Source organism: Xyrauchen texanus, chromosome 14, assembly GCF_025860055.1.
Source record: "Xyrauchen texanus isolate HMW12.3.18 chromosome 14, RBS_HiC_50CHRs, whole genome shotgun sequence".
Taxonomy (NCBI): Eukaryota; Metazoa; Chordata; class Actinopteri; order Cypriniformes; family Catostomidae; genus Xyrauchen; species Xyrauchen texanus.
The window spans coordinates 4,541,235-4,560,250 of record NC_068289.1 but is presented as its reverse complement, the minus strand read 5'-3'; the positions used below and the strand labels follow the sequence as shown (position 1 = coordinate 4,560,250).

The 19,016-nt window shown below is 39.6% G+C and overlaps 2 protein-coding genes across 6 annotated transcripts; one reads left to right on the top strand and one right to left on the bottom strand.

Annotated features, from left to right (window-relative positions):
- The first annotated feature begins 1,267 nt into the window (after positions 1-1,267).
- map3k19 (mitogen-activated protein kinase kinase kinase 19) lies at positions 1,268-8,786 on the top strand. The gene is made up of 7 exons (XM_052142584.1): positions 1,268-1,434; positions 1,843-2,048; positions 3,475-3,518; positions 3,606-5,543; positions 5,644-5,745; positions 6,821-7,512; positions 7,764-8,786. Exons 1-7 carry the CDS (start codon positions 1,280-1,282, stop codon positions 7,852-7,854), a joined length of 3,228 nt encoding a protein of 1,075 aa, XP_051998544.1. The 5' UTR covers positions 1,268-1,279; the 3' UTR covers positions 7,855-8,786.
- On the bottom strand, positions 7,544-18,900 carry LOC127654994 (cyclin-T2-like). 5 transcript variants are annotated; one of them, XM_052142582.1, is made up of 10 exons: positions 18,674-18,894; positions 18,267-18,348; positions 17,368-17,496; positions 16,206-16,266; positions 15,763-15,825; positions 14,540-14,585; positions 12,429-12,592; positions 10,848-10,918; positions 9,641-10,742; positions 7,544-8,723 (listed from the first exon to the last, which is right to left on the bottom strand). In XM_052142582.1, the coding sequence occupies exons 1-10, from the start codon at positions 18,829-18,831 to the stop codon at positions 8,707-8,709; spliced, it is 1,893 nt and encodes a 630-aa protein (XP_051998542.1). In that variant the 5' UTR covers positions 18,832-18,894; the 3' UTR covers positions 7,544-8,706. The 5 variants fall into 5 exon arrangements, 3 of the variants coding, with proteins under 3 accessions (XP_051998542.1, XP_051998541.1, XP_051998543.1); XM_052142581.1 differs by having other exon boundaries at positions 7,544-9,555; positions 18,674-18,892; XR_007971996.1 differs by lacking the exons at positions 7,544-8,723; positions 9,641-10,742; positions 10,848-10,918 and adding an exon at positions 14,171-14,264 and having other exon boundaries at positions 12,456-12,592; positions 18,674-18,900.
- Positions 18,901-19,016: the final 116 nt, after the last annotated feature.

Below are 19,016 nucleotides of genomic sequence, written 5' to 3'. Positions count from 1 at the left end.
TCTGCCATTACAGCTGGCTAATGATGGTGTTAGCTGATTGAATGGAACACCTCCTGATGGTCAGTACATTTACATTTATGCATTTGGCAGACACTTTTATCCAAAGCGACTTACAGTGCACTTATTACAGGGACAATCCCCCCGGAGCAACCTGGAGTTAAGTGCCTTGCTCAAGGACACAATGGTGGTGGCTGTGGGGATCAAACCACCAACCTTCTGATTACCAGATTACCAGTTATGTGCTTAGACCACTACACCACCACCACTCCGATGGTGGTGGTGTAGTGGTCTGTACTGGTTGGTTACCCAGTAACCAACAGGGGAATTATTCAGGTGCTATTTTGAGAGATTATTGTATTTAGGGTAGGGTCAAGCTCTACTGGCTTTTGTTTTGCAGTTTAGTTGCTTGGTGCATGCCAGCTTTGTAGATGAAAACCTTTTTAAAAAAATTGCTAATCCTATCATTATTCAGTGTTTATCTAATGCACTGCAAATTACTTATTGAACCTTTGTGTTTTGCAGAGAGAATCAACAAAGATTATAATTGCCCAAAAAGACCATACAGACATTCACCAAGGTCAGTCAACAACTACACTTACAAAATATTAATTATACTCCTTCTGCAAGGGGAGAAAAATACAGAATGCCAGAGGTACACCTGTTACTCAGACTTCTAAACAGCCCTATGGCAACCTTTCCACCACCCTGAAAAAAGCAAAACATGCACACTCACTCAGCCTATCCCTCAAATGATCCATGACAATGGGAGGGGTTTATCCACCTCAGCTTTTTAGGATTTTCTGTTCCAAGCTAAACTACACAGAGTCAACAGAAAACCTTCACTCATTGATACTCGCAGATAAGGATTACTCCATGACTCGGAGCAACCATAAAACATTTGGATTCAGTGTGGCCTGGATTCATTTAGAAAAGACTGACTTTGAGTAAGGTAGAGAAATGTGTTTATATATCTTTTTAAAATATACATTTCTATGTGTATATCTACATATTTTGTATACATCGTTGATTGGCTAGATGGAAAAGTGATGATTATGTGTAGATGTTAAAAGGCTTAATTCTACATTTTACAATTAACATTTTTACATTAATTTCTTTATTGAGTAATTTTGATTTACAGTAATATATAGGTCTTAGTACATTGTAGGATTTCTTAATTCATTTGTACTGGGTTTTGTGCCTTTGGATACTGGATGGTTGAGTAATACTTCATTGTTGTGACCACTGTATTATGACCATTGGGGTAATTCAGCCCTGTAGTATGACCGTAGGGGTGGCTTTACGTGCCCTTTTACATCCAAAGTGTATTTGTCTGCATGTGTGTATGTGCGCAGATAACACGATTTGCTGTGAGGGTTCTATGGAGCCAAAGATAGATATCAGGCAAGACGGCAGAGATGAGAGGAAACGAAGCAGGTTAGCCAGCTGATCATACAGTACTGTATATACATCCCTTCCTCAAACTAAATTAGCATTCACATAAACAAAGACAGCCAATAACAAGTGAACAAATCACACTTAAATATCAACACCACCGCCTGTGCAAACATAAATTACACAAAGCTCACAAACAACCTGGAATAGCCTGCATGAAACCCCATGTCCATTCAGTGCCTCCCTCTTATTTTTACACAAAGACTGTACAGAGGAGTACGGTTACAGGATCAAGCAGTCCTCAGCATAACACTGGGGTTCCAGGGTGTGCTATTATCTACAAGGAAAGAAGAGGAGATTTGGCGTTGTCCTTTTTTACTTAGCAACATTTTAAATTTTTACAGTAAACATTTAGAAAATTGTAATATAATCCATTTAATTTTCACCCAGTCGGACTTCATCCTTGCCGAGCTTGGGGGACAACAGAAAAAGCTGGGAAAAAATAAGGCATCCATCACTCAATAAACTGACCTCCTCCTCGAAACCTGTTCTTCCTGCTCGTCATTTCACACAGCTTAGTAAATCAGCACCAATGCTGATGCAACCTCTTCTTGATGCAAGTGTGCTGCTACAAGCTCGGGCTAACATTTCTAACAGTAAGTCTATACTTGTTTACTGCAAAAAAGAACTCTCTCATATTTAATGGCTGATTAGTCAGATACATACAGACAGATACATACTGTATGTATAAACATACATATCACCCTGTAGCTCTAAACTGTTTGCTTAAGCCTGGTCGGTTCCTGGATGGGAGAAATTTTGCTGCTGGAAGAGGTGACATTGAGGCCACAAGCGGGTGTTCACTGTGCGGTCATTGTGGGCCCTAACTCCCCCAGATAGCGATGGGGACACTATACTGTAAAATGGCATCATCCTTCAGATGCGACGTTAACCCAAGGTTCTGACACCTTGTCAGTGTTATTAAAAAATCTTAGGGCGCTTCTCATAAAGAGGGGCGTAACCCTGGTGTCCTGGCCAAATTTCCCCGTTGGCCCATATCAATCATGGCCTCCTAATAATCTTCATCCTTCATTCATACATATCGGACAGACAGCCCTATTCAGACTGGATTAATTTTCTGGACATTGTCTGTACAGTAATTGTTACTGTTGACATCTGTAATGTTTACTGTCAATTCATAAGGGATGAACAATGTCTGTAGAAATTACCAGATAGGCGTGTCTTCATTTATGTGTTGCCATTATGTTGAAAAAGATTACTTTATCAGTAATTAATTTATTAATGATTAGCTATATGGCTTAAGTATTGGGAGATGCATATGCTAGGCTAGGCTAGGCTAGGTACTGCAGAATAAATCTTACCCAAAATTGCCACAAGCCTTAATCCTTTGTTAAGATGTTTTCATTGTCTTGTATTCATATTGCATCTTCAGGCTCTCATCTCCACAAAATACTAACATATGATAAAATTCAAGCACAAGGTAAAAACAGGTACTTAAAACTCACAGGACATTGGGCAATATTTTCCCTATTTATACACATGATTGGTATAACCTGGAGTTATTTTCCAATCATTTTATGGAAGGTAAGAAACTCTGTAATCTTTACAGGTGCAGGAATGCAAAATCCGTAAAAGATTAATGATAAAACCGATTAGCACAGGATTAGAAGAACCTCTGTTAATTATTGCATTACCCAGAGTCATTGTCCCAATCTAATCCCAATCGAATATCAAATAACATATCTATGCGCAAACATGTATTACCTGGGAGCGGTTTGAACGATTGCAGAGGACCAATTAAACTATACATATATGTACCAGCTGAAATGTAAATGGGTTCACAAGTTAGAGATCTGTACATGCACCAAATCATTACTCCAGACTAGGGTTTTATACAAATGTGACAATGGCCACTGCATGTGGAGGAGATGGACATGAACCGTTTAATACCATTAGGCAGAAATGTGGCTCAAGATCACCGTGCATCAAGGTGATAATGTGCAGAAGTCAACATGAAGGGCAAGCATATAATCATTTTTCTTCTTCTTCAATAAACTACAGGGCTCAGAGGTGGTGATACAGAGGATGAAAGTGTTAGACAAAAGGTAAGAAAAAATATTATTTATTTTAAAAGTATTTAAATAAATACAAATATATGCCTGAGCATGTCCTTTCATTGTTGTGATTACCAGAGTTCACAACCTACTCCGTGCTCAAGAACGCCTAAACATCTAACTCCACTGGACAATAGATGTAGGGATGGCTCTGTGCTTTCAGGTCTTGTGCACCAACTGCATTTAAAACCAACTGGCATCTTACCCTTCTCCTCAGAGTCCAGACGAAAAGTGGAAAGGATCTCCAGGCAGTCTGCCAGAAGATCCAAAGGCACCAGAGCAGGCAGTCAGGAGAGCAATTCCAGCAGCAGTAGTAGTCAAGAGGAGGAGGAAAATGTTCCCCAAGGAACACCCAAGATATCTGGGTGCTTAGAGAAGTCATTAAATTTGGAATTGGGGTCTCATTTGGATTTTCAGGATTTAGTAAATTCTGGAAATATCACAAAAGAGACAGACTGTGCCATTTCAGATGACAAGAAAGATGATACACCATTCAGATCTTTTGAGGTTGAGGCTAAAATGAGACAAGAGTCTTCCAAAACAACTGAAATCTCAGAAGATCTTGAGACAAAGTCTCAAAATATTAACATAATCAGGACAAACTGCACTGCCTATGATGGACCCAGCAGTATAGCCAAAGAAATCCATCCTATAGTCAGAGACAGAGGATCCGGGTTAATTGAAGATGAGAAGTGCCTCACCAATGCGGATATTAGTGCAGTAGATCAAATTCCACTTGACAAGAACAAAACAGTTAAGATGATCAGACGAAAGGACAGAAAAGGCAAAACATCTTTTCACACAAATCAGTCATTCAACATTCTGGCACACAAGAATCAGAGTACTGTTAATACCACAAGAAATAGGATAAATTCTCCTTGTCACTCAAAGGCAAAACTTAGAGAAAGCAAAACCAGAGGCTCAGTTATTACAGTAGAGACCCCTAACAAATCATATTTGCCAAGGATGACACCTACACCGGCTTGTAAAAACACTACAAATGACGCTCAACCCACAAAAAGGGTCTCTGAACCCTTTCAACACACAAAGTTGAGTGGTGATGACAAGAAACTTAGTAATAACAGTGAAAACCAACTTAACAGAGATTTGAGAAGTGCAAGACCTTCCAAAAAGTCCTCATTAGGTGCAGTACAGCGAGCAAGGTCTGCTGTGGACTACGTCACTTACAACGACATGTTTCTGAAGCTCAGTCAGGGAGATGAAGGTCCAGCAATCTATGAAATGTTTGCAACTCCCATTTATGAAAATCTTAGAGCAGGCAAGTCTTCTGAGAAACCCAAACAGGTACTTGCAGTGGTTGAAGTTAAACAAATCAATGGAAAGCAGAGAGGCAAAAAAACAGTGGAAGTTAACAGAAGGAAACATGCTCAATCAGAGAGATACAATCGAGCTAAGTGCAGGCAACTCAAGAGGAGAATTAATACCCCAAAAGGGACGAAAACCCATCCAGCCTTTTCAGAGAATAAACACCCTGTTTTTGAAAGTTCTGATGAGACTTTCCAGCAGATGAAATCCAAAATACCTGATATTAAGTGTGAGGGAAGGGAAACTTCAATCTCAGTAATTGAAAGACAATGCAGTTCCATACTGTCAGTGATTGAAGAAGTACTATCAAACACTCTGTCTAATACAAACATTCCCCAGCTAATTAATTCAACCACAAGGCCTCATCTCATTAAGGACATAAAACATCAAGAACCACAGACTCCAACAGACACAAGTGCCACGGATGAACGAGAGTTATCGAGTGTGAACAGATTTACAGCACAGCCACTGATCAATACATGGACAAGTGACAGATCAGCATCACCCGCATTCCAAAGGATTCTGAATGAGGTTAGTGATGGACCGCTTACAGATGACTTGCTGCGGTCTTTGGCAGAAGAGTTGATGTCACTGGAAGGAAGAGATGCTGAAACAATTAGGACTGAAAAGGAAGATAGCAGCGAGTTCAGAAATAACTTGCCCTCAGTATTCCAGAAACTTTTAAATGAGGTAAAATGCTAACACGACTGGATATTTAACTTGTAAATAGACTGTCACCTATAAATACACAATACCTTACTCATCACATAAGGATTGTGTTGTCCATTAGGGTGTTTCCTCTGGTGAACTGCATTATACGAATGGATTCTGCTCAGATGATGCTATCATATGGACAAAAGGAGAGGTTCTGGGTAAAGGAGCTTTTGGAACAGTAGGTATCTAAATGCAGCTCTTTCAAAGCACTTTAGTTTTAACATATTACTAATGGAACAGGGTCTTCCGGTTGATACGAGTATGAGGAAGTCATACTTCTTACACCCTCCCACAGTTATTAGGCCAACAATATATGTGCATTTTAGTTTGTCAAATGGTTAATTATTCTACAGCTGCTTTTAAACGTGAACATGACCTCAAAGTTCAAAGCTGCATCCCAAATCCCAAACTTCTGCACTATTTTTTTTAAGTTAAGTAGTTTTCAACCGATATGTTTTTTTTTTTAATGGCCTATATGGGTTTTTTCAATGGCCAATGCCACTATCCAATACAATGCCGATATACTGAATACCATAATTTAATATAGTAAATAAACATTAAAATGCTAAAAAATTAATAAATCTTTAGCACCATATGTACTCAATTTCACACAAAACTACTGCATTTTAAGTGGTAGATCGCAGTTTCTTCCTATTTCTGTTTTGTCATCAAATTCTAGTCATTTATTTGCATATGAAGAAATTGTTTAGGAAATATATTAGTAAGATGGAAATAACAGAACACACAGTAGTCCAGCCACCATGTCCACATTAACAATCGTATTTACTCCAAAAATACAGAAACAAACCAATTGTACATACAGTGCATAGTGAATAATTCATTTACACTTTAAGTGCTTTTACCTCGGGCTGCATCCGAAAACATAGGCAGCTGACCTGCTACCTTGCTTCCTAAACAGTTAACAACATGTCCACACCTTATTAGTTGAAAAGCATAGAGCAGCCTTGTCATGTGAATTTTAGTCTTCATATTTAACCATCAAAGCAAGGTTGGACATGATCCAGGCAATGCTGATGGACCACAAAAAAAAAAAAAAACAACTCATCTCAAACAAGTCAGCCAAATGCAGAAATAATCGAACAAAACCATCAAGCCCTAGAGATGAAATACTGATTGGGCACAAAAGACAACCTTTTTGTAAACAGATCAGATAAAATATTATCCAAGCTCAATAATCATGGGTGAAAATAAAAGACTTGTTTCTTATTTTGTTCTATATCTTTATGATATAGGTGTATTGTGGGCTAACCAGTCAAGGTCAGCTGATTGCAGTAAAACAGGTGGCATTGGATGCTTCAAGTTCAGAGATGGCAGAAAAAGAGTATGCTCGCCTGGAAAGAGAGGTGGATCTTCTTAAGAACCTTCACCACACTAACATTGTTGGGTTCTTGGGCACCGCTCTGTGTGAGAACATTGTAAGCATCTTCATGGAGTATGTTCCAGGTGGTTCTATCTCCAGTATCCTGAACCGATTTGGACCCTTACCAGAGAAAGTGTTTGCCTTCTACACCCAACAGATTCTGGAGGGGGTTGCCTATCTTCATGCCAATAGAGTCATCCATAGGGATCTGAAGGGAAACAACATCATGCTTATGGCCACTGGGGTGGTCAAGCTAATTGACTTTGGTTGCGCTCGCCGTCTTAACTGTCTGACTGGAAGCAAAAGTGACATTTTGAAGTCTGTGCATGGTACCCCATACTGGATGGCACCAGAGGTGATAAGTGAGACCGGTCATGGACGAAAATCTGACATTTGGAGCATAGGGTGCACAGTGTTTGAAATGGCCACAGGAAAGCCACCTCTAGCACACATGACCAAGATTGCAGCTCTGTTTTACATTGGCGCTCGAAAGGGCTTGATGCCTTCTCTGTCCGATAATTTTTCTACACATGCTAATGGCTTTGTCCAGGCTTGCTTAACCAGGTAAACCTTCAAAGAGCAATTTATTTTCCAAAAGTTATTCTAAAACAAACAAAAAAAAATTAGCTATATATTTACAGTAATATTTATCATGAAAATTAACTGCGCAAAGCTATTGCATTTCACCCAAAAGTTGAGAACGTTTTTTTTTTTTTGTGGTTAGAAAGTGAAAAAAAAAATCTGCATAATTGTATAACTTATCCGTTAACAGTTTGAGAACAGCAGAACATTCTCTCTCTTTTTACTCTTTGCAGAGATCCAACACAACGACCATCAGCAGAGGAATTGTTAAGACATCCATTCATCCCTCATCACAACCAAATCAACAAATGGCCAGTCAACTGAAAACTTACTAATTGACCAAATAAAACAGAAACAAAGATAGAACGGAGCAATTTAACCAAATTATTTAAACCTTGGATGTTTTTAAAACAATGACAAAGCAAATTGACAAATTATAACCCTAATCCATCATAATTTAACCTGGAGGAATGTATTTTTTAATTTACCAAAAATGTTGACAAGCAGAAAATCTAATTTCATACATGTGCCATTATGTAAAAACAATAAATGTTTACATACATACACACAAAGACTGAGGTTAAGGTAGTGGAAACCATTTAATTTATTATTAAATCTAAATAAAATGGGGGATAAGAAAAACATAGTTGCCAGGATTTGCACTTGTCTTACCTAACTGCACTACAGGGACCCAAAGTAAAATGGTTTGTACAACGCTGGCCTCATTTACCAATAGCGTCACACTAAAAATGCAATCGAAAGATCAAAACTATTCATCTGCATTCAGAAATAATGATACAAAGAGGGCCGGTGAAAGCCCAGATCTCTTTTTGTCAACACTGTAATAATGAACTCAATCTCCTTTTACCCACCCCCATGTTTCTGGTTTTGTTATTAATTAGGGAGTTGCACAAATAGCCTACTGCTTAAAGCCAAGGAATATATTAAATGCACTTCACAGCGAAGGTTATGTAAACTTCATAGAACTATACTTTTACTTTTTGAGGCACAGCCTTTGGCATCCAGCTTACGGTCATCTATATGGTCAAAAAAGGTACATTGCATGGCCTCTGACAACATGCCAGGTATTTGGCAGGGTGTGGATTGCCTACAAGTTCCTGGAAGCAGTACAGAACACTGGAGGACTGCAGCTAGAAAGGCCAATGTTAGATTTTATCACAAGGCCCTCCCCACTATAGAGAGAGAGAGAGAGAGAGAGAGAGAGAGAGAGAGAGAGAGAGAGAGAGAGAGAGAGAGAGAGAGATTTAACAAGCAGCTCAAAACCTGAGAAGTTATAGTACAGCTATTAATATACAAGAATGCATTTCTTCACGCTCTGTAAACAGGTCTCATCCCTTTTGAAATGGACATGCAGCCACTATAGAAGTTATCAAATGGAGAGGAAAGAAAAATAAATATTCAAGAAACTATGGAAATAAAATAGCTTGATTCTGCTTTCCTTCTACTATACTCTGAACAAACGAGAGGACTGTCAGTCATTTTAGAGGGTTCTTTCAGTCTTGAGTGTTTTATAAATTATCACTATGAGAAAACTTCCTTCTCTCATTCTACTTAGTCTCATGTAAAGAATAAATGATTTGTACTATTTTGTAAATGTTTCTGTAATATAACAGCTTTAACAATCATATACCTGCTCACGCATACAAACCAACCGGTCATAAGGGAATACGGAGGACAAAACAGCAGTTTCTCAGAGAGATGGCCAGACTGAACTGAACTGCCAGAAGACCGGGAAACCATTTTTATTTTATTTCTCTTACTCTTTTCATTCACTTTCCTGTTTTCTTAATCATGACACATATGCTTGATTTTTCTTTTACATTATCCTTTTTTCCTATAGGTTCAAGAGTTTATTTTTTGGGCGCATAACAGCGAATCAAACATATCAAAAGTATCATTATAGACTGTGTGTTGGCCATTAGGTAGTCCAGCGCTCTCAGGGCCGTGGCTCTCCAATGGTTTCCTGTGCAGATTCACTAGGGTGCTGAGATGTCCATAGCCCACCTGGTATGTGACGGGGGAAGGGAAGGTTAAGAACAGAGTTGTGAGAAGACACACTGCTGAACAGAGGAACAAAGAGAGGAACTACCTGCGCTGCCTTTGGAGCTTTTGCTCTTTTTGGAGTGGTGATTGTGGCTGGATTCGTTCACCCTCTTGCGTGAGAAGCCAGAGCTGGATGCTGAGCTTGACCCCTCGCCACCAGGACCTACCGGGCTCTGAAGGGCCAAAACAGCTGCAGGCACCTCTAGCCCACTCCTGCCATTGCCGCTATGTGTGTGGGAATGGGAGTGGCCGTGCTTGTGGTGGTGACGATGGGCTGAGTGTTCTCTGTGTTTTTCCTTGCTCACAAGTGGGCTGGAATGTTTGCTCTTTGCAGCACCCTCATCTGAGGAGCTATGCTGTTCCGAGGACAACTTAATTTTCATTTTTAGCTCCTCCTTACTTGACCCTGCCTTTTCGCTATGGGGAGGGACCGGAAGACGAAGTTTTAAGGAGCTCCCCTTCTCTCGTTTGTCCCCCTGCTTTTCCTGCCCAGGTACAGGCAGCTTCATCTTTAGGGGTGAGGCTGTAGTGGCTCCAGCACTGTTGCTCAACCTCTGCTGCATGTGAGAAAGTTGGGGCAGGTGCTTGCGGTGATCTGTCTGTACTGGAGTACCATAGATATCCCTGACCTCAGTCTCCACATTCTGCTGCTCTTGTCTACGTTTTTGCACCGCCAGCTCAGCGTGTTTCTCCCTGTACTTATCCAGAGACATTTTCTGAGTGGGTGCTGCAGGTGGAGGATAGGTTATGGCCTGGTGCTTCGACACACCACTGGCCTTGTGTCCTTGTTTTGCAGGGTTCAACCCTGCGCTTTTGTCAGGCTGTTGTGGGTGCATAGAGGAGTGCGGGGTAAACTGTTCGACAGAATATAGGTCCGAACGAACGAAGTCCTGAGGCAAGTCATTGGGGGTGGTGTAAGTATATGAAGATCCCTGCATGTTGGCAATGGAATCTAGGGAATGACAGCTGCTTGTGTTGCCCGGTAGGGTCACTGGAAAAGAAGTAGAGGCTTTCGAGAAGGCTGTATTTGTAGAGACCCCGGGAATGGCATCCATCAAGGATAGGTCCTGGGTTAACGTGGTACCTGGTAAGGAGCTGCTGTCTGAGGCCTGACCATCAGTTTTGGGCTTCTTAGCAGCTTGTGTAGCCTAGAAATAAATACAGCAACAGCTTGAAAGCAGAGTTTAATTGAACCAAATTAATGTACCTAAAAGATCAAATAAAGCATGATTTAAGATATTCCAATCACCTACCCTCCAATTCCGAATTCTCTTTAACCTGCTGGGTGTCTTTTCTAGAATCTGCAGAAACTCGTGGGTCAGTTCTACAACACAATTCAAATTAATATAAATCACAAGTGACTTACATTACATTGTATGTAATGTGAAATAATGAGCCTAACTGGGTAATTTAACTCTGAAATGCCAACACACGTACAGCCGTGGCCAAAAGTATTGGCAGTGACACACATTTTGTGTTTCGCATATTTTTCTGCTTCAGTTGTTGTGGTTTTGATTCACAATGTTTCTAGATTATTGTGCAGAGTGATCAGATGCATTTTAAATAATTGCAAAAAGCTTCATTGGCCAAAAAACTTTATCACAAAAACCCCAATTTCACAGTTTTTTGGCCCTGGCAAAAGGTCAGCATTGGTTTGGACCAGCTAACATCATTTCAATCATATCAGCAGCACCTGGGAAAGTGTGAACGAGTACTAGTCAGGTGAAATCACTCGATCATTCTGATTGGATTATAAGAGCAGACTGATTGCTATAAAAGGAGGGAAGAAGTGCTTCCAATCATTGTGTTCTTGTTAGCAATGGTTACCTTTAAAGAAAGATTATCATCGATTTGCATCAAAATGGTCTCACAGGCAAGGAAATTGCTGCAAAGAATATTGCACCTGAAAGAACCATTTACCGGATCATCAAGAACTTCAAGGAGAGAGGTTCAACTGCAGTGAAGGCGGCTTCAGGACGTCCCAGAGTGTAAAGCAAGCACCAGGACCGTCACCTCCAGAGGAGTTAGCTACGGAATCGTGTCACCACCAGTGCAGAGCTCAATATTGGCAGCAGGTTGGTGTTAGTATATCTGAATGCACAGTGAGGCGAAGACTTTTGGACGATGGCTTGGTGTCAAGAGGGGCAGCAAAGAAGCCACTTCCCTCAAAGAAAATCATCAAGGACAGACTGAAATTCTGCAGGAAGTACAAGGATTGGACATCAGAAGACTGGTGCAAAGTTATTTTCTCTTATGAAGCCCCCTTATGACTGTTTTGGACATCTGGAAAATCGATAGTCCGGAGAAGAAAAGGTGAACACTACCATGAGTCCTGTGTCGTGCCAACAGTGAAGCATCCTGAGACCATCCATGTATGGGGTTGCTTTTCATCCAAGAGAGTGGGCTCTCTCACAATTCTGCCCAAAAACACTGCCATGAATAAAGAATGGTATCAAAACGCCCTGCAAGAGCAACTTCTCCCAACGATACAGGAGCAATTTGGTGATGATCTGTGCATTTTCCAGCATGATGGAGCACCATGCAACAAGGCAAGAGTGATGAAGTGGCTCAGAGATCATTACATGATTGCAGAGGTTATGAAGAACAAGGGTCAACACAGAAAATGTTGACACTTTCTGGCATATATTTAATGTTTTTGCCAATAAAAGCCTTTAAAACTCATGAAATGCTTATCATTGTTTTCCAGTATACCATAGAATCATGTGAAAAAATTATCTACAAAAAGCAGCAAACTTTGCAAAACACAAAATGTCACTGCCAATACTTTTGGCCACATCTATACAACCTGTTCATGGGAAGAACACATCACCTACCATCAAGAAGCTCAAGTGTAACTGAGCTGTCCACATACTCCCACCAGTGCTTTCCATCGGTGGAAACGGGGATCTCCCAGTTGGACCACTTGCAGGCCAGATGAATGCAGACACAGGCTATGACTGTGGGCTTGTACTGTAGGCAGAAGGTGGTGAGGTGAAGACTGCAAGAGCAGCACATCATAGAGGAGAAAGACAATAAAGAGCACAAACGATTAACTGCTTAGAAGGGGGAAGGCAACCTTGAATATCTTGAAATTAACATTCAGGACACTGAGAGTAATATTATAGCACAGTCACAAAGCTATTCCTCAATTCTGAGTAACATAATTCCAAAGATTTGCCTGCACAGTTCAGAAACCTTTGCTTAAATCAACATTGATACAGCATTAAGCTATTTAATCACATTCAGTGTCATGTAAGATGGCTAGGATTGAAAGATAACCAGCATAAAATACAGGCATTTTTCAAGCTCAAATTGATTAAACATATTTTGTGCCATATGAGAAGAAAATAGGTTACAAGAAAAAAAACTGAATCGCAAAAGAAATCATTTAAGTATAGTTTTTACATTTCAGGTTCAGAACAACACCCACAGGAGTAGGTCTAAAAACGGTTTGTTTAATCAAATCTGTGCAAACAAAAATGACAGGGTTGTTACTCATTATCAAGTGTAAACGTGATACTGTTGGGAAAAAGGTGTAAAGGCCTGCAGGCAACAAACAAATAGGAAACAGTAAAGCAAACAAGCATATGGATACCATCCATGTTTACCACATAAGAAATGCAAGCCCATTTAAGGCATAAGCTGGGTTGACTATGTGGCCTGATTATGTGCTTATGTATTTCTATGAACTTGGCAACATCTCTAAATAGCAATGATGCAGCATGTTAGGTTGTGTGGAAATTGCTCTATTAAACTAAGTCCAGAGCAACAGCAAATACTAAAAAGATCTAATCTGCTACAAGAGTTCTTGAAGAAACCAGCTCAAATCAAACATTCCTTCCCCAATATGCTAACAAGCTTAGCAGTATTTTACTAAAATTTGAAAATGAAGAAAAAAAAAAAAATTATAATAAATTGAAGCCTTGGACAAAGCTGGATGGTAACCCTGTGCCACAGAACAGAATCAATGTTTGGACATGGGCTAAGAGCTTATATTTTAGTACTAGACAAATGATGGGGGGGTATATTCAACAGGCTGCATTACCTGCAGGCCATGTGTTAAGCACATGCTCGTCTACTCCCATGTTCAGACATTGCAGACAGTGCTGCAAAGGTGACGTATACTAAATGACAGCTAAAGTTATTTAAAAATAATAAAAAAATGAGGGGGGGGGGAACAAACATTCTTTACTTTATTTATAACAAAGTAAATAACTGTACAATGGAGACTACACCCTTTAAGAACCTTTTCACCTGAAATCATAATCCTATGTTACCTGTACCATAACACTTTAAGTTTACGATGTGCAAAAATATATAGCCAATGAAACAATTATCTAAAATGTACAAAGCCAAACAGGTCCTTAATGGGTTTGTCTGCATTAAAACATAGATACATCAAAACCCAAGCACAACAGATGTCTACATCTCAAAAATAAAGTCAGACACTGAATGACAAAAAACTTCTAAATACTTTGAATATAAAAAAACCAAAAATGACCAAAACAAAAGGTTAATTTATCTCTTTGAGAATAAAAATCATAGGGAAAAAAAACGAAGGGGTCTGGGTACTTACCGTGAGGACTTCTATGTAATGTTTACATCTGTGTAATCTTTAGCTGCTATTCAGGCTACCAAAGTGTCTTTTTTAGACAAATGCACTTCTGTAACTGAGCAAACGTGAGGTTCAAGAGCACTACTACACTTCACAATGTGCATTCAACCCCTCTGTGCCAACAATGATCCCCCGTACAATACACCGCACTGCAACCGGGGCCGGAGCCGCCGAACCCCCTCCCCACCCCACCCTGAGGGCATATTTGAGAGGGGGGCGTCCCAGTAGCCACCGGTGCAAGGAGGGTGTTGGACACTGGTAGGGTAACCTGCAGTAAAGGAAGCTATAGTGTGCAGTCACAGTGCAACAAATGAGGTTCTGGATAACAACCTGTTGGTAGCCATGAAATAGGAAGTCTGTGCCAGATCCTTGCTTGCTGCAATAAAAAAAAAAAAAAGACGAGTGAGAATAGATGGGAAAGTGAGAATAAAACTCTATAAAGGCCCTGATATACTTCCAGAGAAATTCTTCTTCGTTTAGGGGTAAAAATGTTTGAAACGGTCATGCAAACGTTATACTGTTTGCAAACATCCAGACACCCGCAATACCACTGAGAGGTGTTTAGATATACATATAAATATGAGGATGCTCAGTAAAACCTTAACTAATCTGACACAAAAATGTGGTTATCAATAACTTTATGCCTCTTTCTAGGAGTAGAATTCACACTAGATTAGTAAAAGTAATATAAATGCAGTAGAAAATGTACAATTCTACTTTTGTTTACATTCTGAATTTATGATGCTAATGTGCTAACACGCCATACGTGGCCATAATACGTGCCGATTACACTCTGTTGTTGTAATTTTGATATGACACTGATACTACCACAAAGATTGGTGTATAAGAGTGTTAATGGGAAGAATACAGACAAAAGAATGATGATAGGCATGTCTTTGGTGTTAATGGCTTTCGACTGCAGAAGGCTCATGAGTAATGCAGCATATAAACAAAAGAGTGAATGGGCACTTAAAGATGAGTATATTTGATTCCTTTTGTAGACTAATAAAACAAAAAAAATGCATGCATGACATGTTCTTGAAAAATACAAACGGATGTTGGTAAATTTGCACCAGCTTGCTAAAAACTCTGCACGCTGGTGTGTTCATGTTGACTGATCTTAACTGACTTCATGCTAGGAATTAGCTGCAGGCTTCAAGGTAGTTGGAGCCCCAGGTCACACCTACCGATGATGTGGACCAATGGCAGTAAGGGGTTTAGCAGCTTGTTAAAACCTACGTTAAAGTTCACCCTGGTGAGCTGTTACTAACTAACAAAATAAACTCAAAAACACGTTCTTTTTGGCCAGATTGTGCTGTAAATAATGAATGAATGAATGGGTGTGATGTTAATTTCATATGAAGTATATTAGGGCCTTAAGCGAGTAAGGATGAGACATAATTATGCTTGATACACTGAGGGTTACCTCTCCTTGAACTGCATGCTTAGCATTGATCAAAGTCAAATAGTGTGAATCAAAGATTAATTCAGCACTGTATTATATACAACAGTGATTAGGGTGTTGTAGAGATCACATGAAGGAAAGTCTTTACCTCGCACTAGCTGGGAACATTTCACCACATCAGTATGTGGATGTTCAATTGTTATTTCAAAGCCTGCAATATAAAAGCACATTTAGTTAATTCATACCAGTTTCAGACAGCTCTGCAACATTTGTGCATAATGAAAGCCATGCATTAGTTAGACCAAAGGCTCTAAAACATAGCATTATTACTGAAACATATGTATCGCGTAACAAAATAACATACTAGATACATTTGAAATCAAAATGGGCATCTGTGCATTGAGCCTTAATACCCTTACAACCACCATTCTGGTGAATTTAGAAGCGGAGATGTGTCTTCTTTCAGAGCCAAACTCAATTTTCTTTTTTGGTTCAAAGTCCTTAATGATTTTAAAGGTGAACCACTGTCAGCAAGCCTTCTAATGTTCACTCTGATATTTAGTTGAAAGGAACCTCCTACCAAAGACTTACCTAAAGTCTGCAGCACTATGGTTTCAAGTATCACCAGCTCTTGAGCTTGCTGGAGGTATGCCTGAAGTTCAACAGACAATCATTACATAATGCTTGTAATGTGTCTTTCTGTTTATTTAACCAACAGACAGAATTTTACTCAGCCACTGTGACTGAAACCATGTATCCATGCAAAGCTAATCAGATGCAACACTTTGCCACATAACAATCACTTAATGATAAAATAGTGTCTTCAAGAAAATGGCCACGTTTATATGCACTTAAGTTTATTCCAGGGTTTTTGCAGAAAGCAGCGTTCTGAAATGACGTGTAGAGAAAACGGTTTGACACATCTTGGTTTCTCCCAGAGAACACTGTTTATATGGCCATGTAAAGGCATTAGCAGTGTTCTTACAGGTTTATGAAGAGTGCGCATGTGTGCTGAACAGACTGATAAATAACGTCATAGTGGAGCACAATAACATGTCAACAAAGTGGAAAGAATTCAACATGTCTGGGAGTACAGTGGGAAAAGCACACACACTATCAAATATACTCATTTATATATATCACCAATTTAAAATATCGACTACTGTACTTCACTCCCGCGTATATGGGCTTGAGTACATTGGGGGAATCCCAGAGTTTTATATAAGAGGGAAACCCCAATATTGCAGCACAATTCCACTGCGGGTCGCAATGGAAAGTTAAGAAAACAAACGCAGCAACAACTCTGGAATATCTGGAAATAAAGTGAAGTTACAGAAAATAAAATGGTGAAGCCTTCCTCGGATCCCATGTTTATTATTTACACGAGTGTCGCGGGGAAATGACATTGCTGTGGAGAAAAATGCTTACCGACTATAGCCACATGTATACAGCAATAAAGAGAAAGCCACAAACAGTGCATGTAAACAGGAATGCCACTTTTCAGCCTTAAGCAGCTTTCTTGTGTCCATGTAAACAAGCTCGACATTTCTTATTGGTATTTTCAATTGAAACAAGATTTCTGTCCAACAACACTTAATTTAAATCCCAGCACTAGCACGCTAGATTTCTAAAAGTGATTCTGTACAGACATAATCTCTACTCTCTTGTGCACACACGTTTAGTAAAATGTATTCAGTGATGAAAAGGTAGAGGAAATTGATGGGGGGATAATACCAGAATTCACCACACTTACATTACTTTTTGTATCCAGTGGAGGCTCCTGGGGGTTTAAACATGCATGTGCAACTTTAATTACATGTTCAAGTTTCCGTGGTTGTTCTTCAACTTTTGCAGCAAGAAATAATGTTGTTGGGGAGATGGTCTATGGAGGGGAAAAACAGATATGCCATCACATGAGATAGAGCAGATATTACACATACTGATTACTAACACAGTTGTATCAAAGTTTATGAATATTTATATAAACCTAACAAAAAAGGACAAGGTGTTTCCCACAGGTTCATTGTGACTCCTGCAGTTAACGGTGTTCTTAAATATATCCTCTTACTTTAATAGGAATAGTTTACCAAAAAACGACAATTCTCTCACCATTTACTCAAACTTGCATGACACTTTTTTGGAAAACAAACAATGCGTTTATATCCATGCATTTAAAGTCCATGTAAAAACACAAAGGCTTCATAACTTCTGTGCGATTGTAGCCATGCTCTGATATTCAAGTACGAGTTTGTACAATCAAGCTTCGAATCCTGATTGCACCAAAGAGACTGCAGAAGGCAACATTCATAGTGAAAATGGAGTTACATTTTAAAACCAATTGCATCGCTTCAGAAGACATTGATTAAACCACTCAAATCATATAAAAAATATTATACTGCTTTTATGTTCTTTTTGGAGCTTGGAAGTTTTGGACCCCATAGGACTGTATGGATATGAACATCATATCTCCTTTAAAAATACAATTTTGTTTGTGTCATACAAGTTTCAGATGGAATAAGGGAGAGTAAATGATAAGATGCTTACAGATAGCTTCAGGCTCATAAATAAAGCGGTTTGAAAGGACTTTCATGTTAACATATGGTTCAAAAGGGCATGCAGTGCATGTGATAGTCAGCATAAATGGAAACTTACATTTCTGTGGAATTTGGTGAAGGAGTGGTACATATAAAATCTGTGCATGTAAACAATGGCAGTATTTATTGTGAGTTGAGACCTGAATATTAGAGTAAAGGAAAACGCAAGATCATGTAACTTCAAATTGTGGCCTATTTTCACGATTTGCCCAAACACAAACAAATACCCCATAACAGGTTCAGGGCTTTAATGTTTACAGTAAACGGAGACAAGCGCGCCATCAATATAACGAGGTTTAATTAAGAATATCAACCAATTTCAGCCAAAATTCAGGATAATATAAATTTTAATAATAATAATAATAATGGTATTACAGAATCTACATCTATTCTAGACATTACAGCAACCCAAACTGACAGTGAGACTAAACGGGCCTGCTGTTGACCAGCACGTCTGAAGGATACACATTTAGTCTCTGGCCCATATCCTGAATGAGATTTGCGGCTTGCTGTCGGTACGACAGTTCTCTGTCTGGTTCCATTCCGCAGCGGCGGGACAGGGTGGTTTCGAGCTGCTCCCGTGTGAAAAACCATTTGGACGCTGATCCCCGGCACACATCCATTGCTATCCAGCAGAAGAACAGAGTGTGAACGTCACGTACGCGCAGCCGCACGATTCTCACTTACGTAACGCGCGCCCTGCCTCACGTCTGTGAAGTACGTCACACAAGTGCTGCTTCTTCTTCTTTTGTTGTTTTATAGCGGTTGGCAATTCAACTTAAATGGTACATTCCTGCCACCTACTGGA